This window comes from Lampris incognitus, chromosome 20, assembly GCF_029633865.1.
Source record: "Lampris incognitus isolate fLamInc1 chromosome 20, fLamInc1.hap2, whole genome shotgun sequence".
NCBI classification, from domain to species: domain Eukaryota; kingdom Metazoa; phylum Chordata; class Actinopteri; order Lampriformes; family Lampridae; genus Lampris; species Lampris incognitus.
Genome location: NC_079230.1, coordinates 14,606,061 through 14,616,396, shown reverse-complemented (window position 1 = coordinate 14,616,396; position 10,336 = coordinate 14,606,061). Strand labels below are relative to the sequence as shown.

General features: G+C 44.3%; 1 protein-coding gene across 1 annotated transcript; it reads left to right on the top strand.

The window, feature by feature from the left end:
• Nucleotides 1-217: 217 nt before the first annotated feature.
• fga (fibrinogen alpha chain) lies at nucleotides 218-9,610 on the top strand. The gene is given in 8 exon segments (XM_056300316.1): nucleotides 218-333; nucleotides 1,699-1,803; nucleotides 3,463-3,646; nucleotides 4,558-4,703; nucleotides 5,862-5,960; nucleotides 6,357-6,521; nucleotides 6,946-7,654; nucleotides 8,282-9,610. Coding segments are annotated over 8 exon segments (2,217 nt in total). The 5' UTR covers nucleotides 218-276; the 3' UTR covers nucleotides 9,034-9,610.
• The last annotated feature ends 726 nt before the right edge of the window (nucleotides 9,611-10,336 follow it).

The window sequence follows — 10,336 nt, the reverse complement described above, 5'->3', positions numbered from 1 at the left end:
GACCGAATCGCAAAACAGCGAATATGGCCTTCTTTGGGAGAACTAACCTTTCACCCCGATCAATATTATTCAGTCAAATACGACCAAGTCGTTCGAATGTGGGGAAGGTATAGAGAAAGGTTGCCCAATACCAATTACTCATAGAGATTATTTGCCAAAATCTAATGACTCACTGAAAATGACTCAACCCCCCGGGGCTTCAAATGAACACACACCGGCCGGGGCCCCAGCATTCACCGAACCAATCCCCGCAGAGAGAAGACGCAAGAAAGAAACATGCAACGACAGGCTGTAGTCTCCTGTCTGGGCTTGGTTTTCCTGGCTTCAGCATTGGTGAGTAGTAAATATGCAGAACAGCCATTTGCAGTAGAATATTCCAGTCCAAAATAAGATGTGAACCATCTAGTAAATGTCACAGTTGGGTCCACGGTTGACAAAAGGAGAACAAAAAAACATTTAAGACCTGATTCTAATAAATGTGATGTTCAACCCTTAAAAAAAATCATTCTTTGTGCCTTTTAACCTAAGTACAGATATATGCACCTTAACCCTGGCATTATTTGTACCATTATTGCCAGGTTACATTAAATTAATTAAGAAATGTCAAATCATCCAGTATTTTTTTTTTTGTTTTTTTGTTGTTGTCTGATTTCTCCAGGTAACAAATCAATACTTACATCCCTCATTTGTTGTGCTAATTTGTAGGTTTAGAAGACACTTTACGGTGCTATCTTTGAGCCGAGACTCACTAATATTGCACTCTAAAATGTCAAACATAGATGAGTAAGTTCTATGGGTTGATCTTCATCCAACAAAAAACTCCTCTAAATAAATTACTGCCTGAAATTGATGAGTAAATATCTTAAAATGTCTCCTTTAAAACCACAGATTGACTTTAAGAAACGCTGATGTGCTTTTTTTTATGCATCTTGCACAAATTCTTCGGTTGGAACAACACCATTAATCTACGAGAGGATGGTTTTTTTGTTCATTTATTGTTTTGCCCAATGGATTTTTACGAGCATTAACGGACGACGATCACGATTTTCAACATTATCTCCAATTGCTTTCGTGTTGAACTGGAATTTCGTCCATGCTGATATCACTGTCGGACAGTCCGCTGGTGTGAAAACCTAGCCACTTCTTTGTTTCCCCAATAAGCTGCATTGCTGCAATGCTATACAGTGGTATAACATGCTGTTGTGTGAAAACCTAGCCACCTCCTGCTTTCCTGGTAGGGAGCCTTGCTGCAATGCTATACAGCGGTATAATATGGCGCTGTTATTTGCATTCTCTTATAAAGCTGTATGTAGGGTTGAAATTCATGATTCCCTTTAATACTTTTAAAAAATATCAATTACACATTACATTATACAAAAGTGTTTGCATTGACAGGTATTGATCGTTGCTGTTGCCAGGGCCATTGTGAACCTTACTTCTGGCTCAGCTGTGTGCTTTTCGGTGTGCGGTGATTATACGGATGACAAATGCAGATCATGTGCAGTACAGACACCTTTTACAGTAGAGTGTGCAAGATGGGCCTTTTTTTTCCAAGAGTTAATTTTATCTGCATCTCTCTCTCTCTCTCTCTCTCTCTCTCTCTCTCTCTCTCTCTCTCTCTCTCTCTCTCTCTCTCTCTCTCTCTCTCTCTCTCTCTCTCTCTCTCTCTCTCTCTCTCTCTGTCCTCGCTGCCCACAGGACGCCGTTCTTGACCCCAGAGGAGCTCGCCCCGTCGAGAATGGCTACAAGCCGGAAAATTGTGAAACCCAGAAGTCTTGGCCTTTCTGCACCGATCTCGACTGGGTAACATTTCTCTCCTCCCCTCCGACTCCTCTCAGCACTTTCTTGTTTCTCCTTCACTTCTACTTCCTCTCTATCCCTCCTCCTCTCCCTCCTCCCTCTGTCCACCTCTCTAACTTCTTTCCGTTTTTCCTCTCCCTCTCTTTTTCCATTCATTTCCGCCCTTCCCTTTCTTTCTTTCACATCCTTGTCCTCTTCCTCTTCCTTCCTGAACCCACTTCTTTTTCTTCCCAGGTGCCTTCCTTTTGCTGTCTCCGCTCTCATTCTGCCTTATTTCCTTCATTTTTGTTTCCCTACCCTCCCTTTTCTTTCCCCTCCTCTCTCCCACTCAAGAAATTTACCAGGATATGTTTTACTTATTTCTAATGTGGCATTTATATTCAATGTTAACTTTTCACGACACTTGTAATACTTATATGCTACATAATCACATACGTACTGGATATAACTGATGGACATCGGTTATATCCAGTGATTATTGTGACTAGCATCTTAATTCAGATTGTTGTGCTTTGACGTTTGGTTATTCCACCAAGAGGACCAATAACAAAAGACAATTTAACAAAAGACAATTTCCCATCTCGTGGTTTACTTTGAGATACTTATTCAGAGACATGTTATATTCTATAATACGTGGCCCGAACAGGGCAAGGGGCCGTTGAAAGACACGTGGCGGTCGGCAGTTGGTGTGTATGACACTACATCTGCAGTGGACTGCACATAGTATATATCTCTCTCTATATAGACACAATCCTTCACATTTCACCCCGGAGGCGGCAGACTACACAAGTCACTCCACAAGGCAGTATGCATGGGGTATGGCGTGCATCCAGCAGTGCACAGATCCAGAATACCAAGAAAGATATATGCTAAATATGATTCATGAAACTGTAAGCTATGAGTATTACGGATCAAGGATATGAATCCTCCTTAGAGTATCTCGCTAGCTGTTTATGACGCTCCAGGATCAGCTGCAAGTACTATCTAGTGGAGCGGTCTATTCCACTGCCTACCAACCTGGGAATCTCCGGTTCAAAACTCCATGTTACCTCCAGCTTGGTCGGGCATCGGAGTTGGCCGTGTCTGCGGGTGGGAAGCTGGATGTGGAGATGTGTCCTGGTCGCTGCACTAGCGCCTCCTCTGGTCGGTCGGGGAGCCTGTTTGGGGGGGGGGGCTGGGGGGAATAGCGTGATCCTCCCACGTGCTACGTCCCCCTGGTGAAACTCCTCATTGTCAGGTGAAAAGAAGTGGCTGGCGACCCCACATGTATCGGAGGAGGCATGTGGCAGTCTGCAGCCCTCCCTGGATCGGCAGAGGGGGTGGAGCAGCGATCGGAACAGCTCGGAAGAGTGGGGTGATTGGCCGGATGCAATTGGGGAGAAAATGGGGGGGGGGTAACAAGATCTAATAAAATAGAATAAACAGCACCTTATTCTATTGGTTTGAAACAGCAGTCGACTAAAGGTTGACGCAGCTGGGAAAACGAAGACGTGTGAGTCCTAGGAGAAAAGTTCTCCAGAAAACACGTGACCACGACTCTTCACATGGCGGAGAGCAACACAGTGAAGAGTAATGATATGAAATTCTTGTCTTTGATGATCAGCTTCTCTGTCTTGCTATCTCTCTCCATCCTTCCTGTCCCCCCCCCCCTTTCTCCACAAGGGTCCTAAATGCCCTTCTGGCTGCAGAATCCTGGGTGTGATGAATAAATTTGACCAAGATGTGACGAAGAGGATTGAAAAACTGCAGAACCAGCTGAGCCAAAACAAGGCCAAACACGTCTCAGCTGACCAGGTGTCCAAACAGACCTACGACATCCTGAGAGACAAACTAGTTATCGACGCAGGTGAGCGTTGGTGTGTGCGTGTGCATGTGCGCATGCATGCGTGCATGTGTGTGTGCGTATAAGCATGCAGATATGACCCCGTGTAGCTGAACAGATGATTTCAGGAGGTTTTGAGTTCATTAATGGGAGGTGAAAAACAATATTCCTAATAAAGACACACAAAGACTTTTTTTTTAAATTTTGTAATAAATACCTACATCTTATTTAATCCTGCTTTTAATCCTCAAAGTTCCCTACCTCATCATGAAAATGGGAGATAAAAGTTATTTGGTGTGTCAGTTTACCATTTTATACATGCATGTCTGTGTCAGGGAGGCTGTCAGTAAAACACTTGACGGGGGATTTGTAGGATATTACAAGCCAGAAAGGTCGAGACACACCACAGGCAGATCAGGAGACAACGGGACCCTGGGCACAGACATGTAAAAATAACTAAATCCAACTGCAACTCAACAGGATTTACAGCGCACATACACGCAATTAACGCCAATAGCTAAGAACTAAGAAATACATTCACCTGCAGTTTCCTTCAGTTTTTCAGCAGGACTCTTGGGGCTCTATTGACATGAATGGCTAAACCATTTCACTATGTGACAAGAAATGCAAAGTTAATAACAGCGACTTCATGCAGAAGCTCTGGCTTAGGGGCTGTCTGAGCCCTTGGGCCCCTGGGCCTGGACCCGGTAGGCCCGATCAGTAATCCACCAATGAGAAACACTGGTGTAAAGCATGACATTAAGATTGCAACTGATTACAAGTTCGGTCCTCTGTGTAGTTCAGAGGGTTAGACTGCCACAGCAAGGAGATGTCTCTGTGAAGCAAGGTTTCGATGCATGATCTGTCAGTTTCTTTTGTTCAGTTTATCTATTTATCAGTTGATTCATCCATCCACTCCTTTCTCTTCTACCCAGGAAATAACAACAACTACGTTGAACTGGCCCACAACCTGCGGCAGCGCATTGTGGACTTGAAGATTAAGATTGACAGGCAGCTGAGGATCCTGGCGGCCCTGAAGGACCGGGTCAAAGACCAGGTCATTGAGATGCAGAGGCTAGAGGTATGCAGACACAGTTTGAACAAAAAGCCCAGAGCATGTGCTTTTAAGTTTGGGTCTAGTAAAATTCAGGGCAGGACCAAGAGCAAAACCAGTGTTGAGGCTACCAGTCTTTCATTGTTTGTGTCACAACTAAAAATTGTTGGCTTAGATCATTCATTCTCCACCATCCGCATTACAGTCTGTTTGCCATTAGAGAAGTGCTGGCTACCAACTTTTGTTTCTGGACAGGTACATGACATATAGTTAGCACAATAAGACGGTGAGCTAAGGTGTCCGGGTAGCGTAGCAGTCTATTTTGTTGCCTACCAACACGGGGCTCGCCAGTTCGAATCCCCATGTTACCTCTGGCTTGGTCGGGCATCCCTACAGACACAATTGGCTGTGTCTGCAGGTGGAAAGCCATATGTGGGTATGTGTCCCGGCCGCTGCACTAGTGCCTCCTCTGGTTGGCTGGGGTGCCTGTTCAGGGGGGAGGGGGAACTGGGGGAAATAGCGAGATCCTCCCACGCGCTACTTCCCTATGGCAAAATTCCTCACTGTCAGGTGAAAAGAAGCAGCTGGCGACTCCACATGTATCGGCAGAAGCATGTGGTAGTCTGCAGCCGTCCCCGGATCGGCAGAGGGGGTGGAGCAGTGATGGCACGGAAGACTGGGGTAAATGGCCCGATACAATTGGGGAGAAAAAGGGGGGAAATTCCAAAAAAGAAGAAGATGGTGCGCTGTGTGAAATCTGACAGCTAAGGAGCAGACATTTTAGTTAAAGGTTAAAATTCAATTTTTCACAAGGACTTGTACCTCTTTTTTATCAATTCAGTTGTATTCAATGGCAAACAAACATTTGTGGAGAACCATTTTGCTGAGGGGCTGTACAGTGTAGTAAAGTCTGACAGTGCACCCTTAAAGAGAAGCTTCTGACCACAGCAAAATATTTTCGGCAAAATATTTCCAGTTTTTGACTCTTCCTGAATCTTATGCAGATGAACGTGGATTGACATCAGCCGCCCTGCATGTGATCAAACCTAACTTCTAGAGAGTGAGCCTACCCTCTAATTCTCTCTCTCTCTCTCTCTCTCTCTCTCTCTCTCTCTCTCTCTCTCTCTCTCTCTCTCTCTCTCTCTCTCTCTCTCTCTCTCTCTCCTCTCCCCCCCTCTGTGACAGACGGATATCGATATAAAGCTGCGTTCCTGCAAGGGATCCTGCAAGGGCCACACAGAGTACTCTGTTGATAAGGAGAGCAACGTGGAACTGAGCAAACAGGTAAGACGGGTCAATTTCAGAAAACACAATGTAATGACTGCTGGGATAGGCTCCAGCATCCCCGTGACCCTGAGAGCAGAATAAGCAGTTTGGATAATGGATGGACAATGTAACGTGCTAGGGCAATGGTGAGCACTCTGTGGCACCGGACAAGAACAACCCCCTATAACTCTAAAGATAGACTCACTGAGAGTACATATCCATGGATGCAACTACCCCATCCCATGTAAAGACTACCCCAGACTGTTGCTGTAACTGTGGTTTTAGTCAACATATTATTAAGCCTTAATTCATTCATCTATCAGGTCATCCACCTGCCCGTCCATCCCTCTAACCACCCAATCATCCATCCATCCATTCATCCACTCTACTTTTTATTGTTTATCCATCTTTCAGGTAGACCAGCTGGAGGCCTCATCAGTCCGAAACACTGATGTGGGCGCTCTCTACGTGATGAAGAGCAGGCCGCTAAAGGATGCTGTGGTGGCAACCCACTTCAAGTCCGGCCTGGCTGTTGAAACCAAAGGACCAGAGGCGCAGAGAGTGGACATGTTCAATGATGTGAGGAAACACGGATATGGTGTACTTTTATTCAAAGTAGTATAATTATTACATGTAGCAATGGCAAAAGTAGCAATAGTGTTTGTCATGAATCTGTTGCGGACTGCAAATGATGGTAGTAATTGGAGTTGCAGTAGCCAGGATCATTATGGTAAAAGAACTGGAAATATAGGTGTTAGCAGTAGTTGTAGTATAGCCTGAGTTGCAGTAGCAAGATAGCAGTGGTAATGGAAGTGATATTTCAAGTAAGGGTGTGTAGCAGTAGCAGTGGTAATGAAAGTAAAAACCAAATTCATTTCAGCAGCATCTAGCTTGTAGTTAGTGTAATATTCCTACCCTTTAATCTGTATGTTAAGTGTAAAACACATACACACACACACACACACACACACAATATGAACCTCTTCACTTTCCTCATCTTTAGGTGAAGACCATGGAGTTGGTCCTTGAGAAGGAAGGTTCCAGTGCCTTGTCACCAGCAACCATCTCCAAGGTCCCAGGTACTTCTTTCACTTCCTCATCTTCATCTTCATCTACATCTTCCACCTCATCAGGCCCCAGTGCCCCTCTGCCCAGCTCCAGGGTCGAGCCTGCCAAGCCCATCACTGAGTTTGGGGGACATCTGGGTGATGGTTTCTTTGGTTTCAGTGGAGGTTTTGAAAACCTCCACCAGCCAAGCACAAGCCATGTGTCAAGCAAATCAGTCATCTGCACCAGAAATATCCGAAGGTTCACTGAGTACACAAAAGATGGCCCTGTGGAGAGGACAGAAGTGTTGTATGAGGGAGGTCCTGAGTGCCAGCAAATGGCAGACAACACGAAGACCACAGCAGATTTCCATTTGCCCCACCTCAGCGACACCCCCTCCTTCCCTTCCTCCTCCTCCTCCTCCACCTCCTCCAGCTCATCATCATCCTCTTCTTTCACCTCCAAGACCAGCCACAGTGGTGGCACCAAGGGAAGCTTCCCTGAAAGCTCAAAGACCAGATTTGTAAATCCATTGTTCCCAGATACTGGGCTAGACCTTCACGCGTTTTTGACAGACGACGCTGAAGAGGATGTTCCTGATTTCCACGCCCGCAGTTTCAAGTTTACGCACCGCAGAGAGTGAGAAGCCGATTATGTAGGAAAAGGTACACCAACATCAGACATCGAGTAAATGGGAAAATACAAAGCTCAGCTTAGCAGTCATTCAGCTAGCTAATCTGTTTTAGCGTCAGCTAGCTAGTCCCATGTACCAAAATAAGAAGTGAACAGAGTAGTCGTTATTTTTGTTTCTAGCTCGAGATTATGGTCATGTTAAAATCTACATTTTACAAACATTTGGACTACATGTGAACAAATGTAAATTTAAGGAATGTTTTATCATGAATACATGTTATTGCCAGAAACTTTGTTGAAACCAAAGAATTTAAGATTATTTTTTGCGCTGGTTTTGGATTATTTTAACATCTGAGGATAATTGCATCTACAAAAACATTTTATTTGGGGATCAGAAGGAGACTTGATGAAATAATAAGATCATACTTGCAGATATAAATATTTGCAAGGCAAAATTACAACTGAGGACAGATACTGCTTCGAGTCCTGTAATAAGTACATAGATAATCAAATTATAATTTTTTTTCCTGTCATCTTAAAGGGTAGGTCTTTTTGCCCTTTGCACCCTTAACACCACATTTCACTTCAGCTCAACAAGCTACAGAACAACCTTCTCCAAGCTAACTCACAGTACTCGGTGTGCCCCTCTTTGTTTGCAGATTGCGTTGACATCCAGCGGAAACACCTGAATGGGGAAACAAGTGGCTTGTTTAAGGTCAAACCCGGGGGCCTGGACTATAAAGAGGTAGTGGAGGTTTACTGCGAGCAGGAAGGATTAATGGGTGGGTGGCTGTTAGTCCAGCAAAGAAAGAGCGGGTAGCTGAGCTTCAACCGAACATGGGCCGAATACCGTGCTGGGTTTGGGTCAGTCGATGAACAGGGCCAGGGAGAGCTGTGGCTAGGCAACCAGAACCTCCACCTGTTAACCAATCAGGGTGAGACCATGCTGAGGGTGGACCTGGAGGATTGGGAAGGGGGTGTTGCTAGAGCAGAATATATGATTAAAGTTGGTTCGGAGGCTGAGGGGTTCCCCCTGCATGTTTCACAGTACATGGGGGATGCTGGCGACCCTCTGATAAATGCAGGAGCTGGGTTAGGGTCTTCCATGTCTCACAGCGGTATGAAATTCAGCACTTATGACAAAGACAATGATAAATGGGGGGACAACTGCGCAGAAATGTACGGCGGTGGATGGTGGTATAATAACTGTCAATCAGCTAACTTAAACGGGGTTTACTACAAGGGCCAGTATGACCCAAGCAGCAAAACTCCCTATGAGATCGAAAATGGAGTCGTGTGGTTGACATACAAACCAGCCACTTACAGCCTCAAAACAGTTAGGGTGCTCATCGATCCATGGCTTTTTGACAGGAAAGAGATGCAAGGATGGAAAGGGAGAGAAGAGAGATAGAATAAATGGGTCAAGACGAAATTACAATGGCGGCCGATCTCATCCAAGCACCTCCCAATATTATAAGAGCAGACACTTTTAATATATGCGGCTCCATTAGGAAACCAATCCCCAAACCTTGCTTAAGTGTTGTGTTGTGCTAAAACATATATGGTGCAAAATGAGCAACGTGGAAAAGGTAGAGAAATAGAATCCGGAAAAGGAGGGAAAACCAACCACAGATGATGACAACACAAAAAAAAAGAAAGAATAAAGGAAGAAAGAGGGTGATACCTTTGAAATGCAATGAGAGATACAACGGGGTGTTGGTTCACCGCCCTGGCATTCCCTGACCTGTTCGTAAATCATTACAGGATTTCAAAACTTGGTCAAACAATATCAGTGTAATGCCATGTTTGTTTATTTGTCGATGCTGTCTTTAAAATTCAGTGACCCGGTCGATGCTCTAGAACTGTTATCAGAGGGACCTGAACGTTCCAGGACGATCTCCCTGTTACTCAACCAGACAAACAACCACAGTGACCTCTGTTAAAACCATGCAGCTGTTCAGTAAATAAAGATTAAATGTTCACTTCAACTGTTGTGCATTTTGGTTTTATTTCACCCCAGTGTAAAATCTCCAAAAAAAAAAAAAATCAAAGTGCTTAAATGCACATGGGCTTAAATGTACTTTTGAGAGGTTTCCCTCGAAAATGAAACCCCGCCCATGTGACTGAAGATGGGGACACTTGTTCTAAATAAGTAATTTGCTGCACCATTGTAACCCATAGACAGTATGTATTTGGCAGTATAAACGATATAACTCGTCTCAAGGCATTAACCTACTGATCTGTTTCTTCTCTGAGGATTTAATCACCTGTGATTAAATTAGGTTTGCAAACCCGATGTTATTCAAGTTGTTGTTCTTCTCCCTAAGATGAGTTAGTGTTTGTTTTAACCAAACTTGGACATACGTTAAACAGTACGCCTATTGCTGATACTACAACAATTACTACTACCACAACTATTATAACTACTGCTTTACATCTAGATCTACTACATTTACATTTATTTATCTTAGCAGACACTTTTAGCTAAAGGGTCCTGATGCATGCACAATAATCCCGGTTAAGGAAATCACAGACAGTTGAATCAGTTCATCTGGACTCAACATTTACTGAGGGAAACGCTTCATCACTTCATCTAAGGGACCTCTTCAGTCTCAGCTACTGCAGGTATCCCCACCGTTATAAACAATAACGACCGGGACCAACGACCAGTTTCATATGAATTTGCTTATGAAGCGCATATGCAAAAGGGTCAA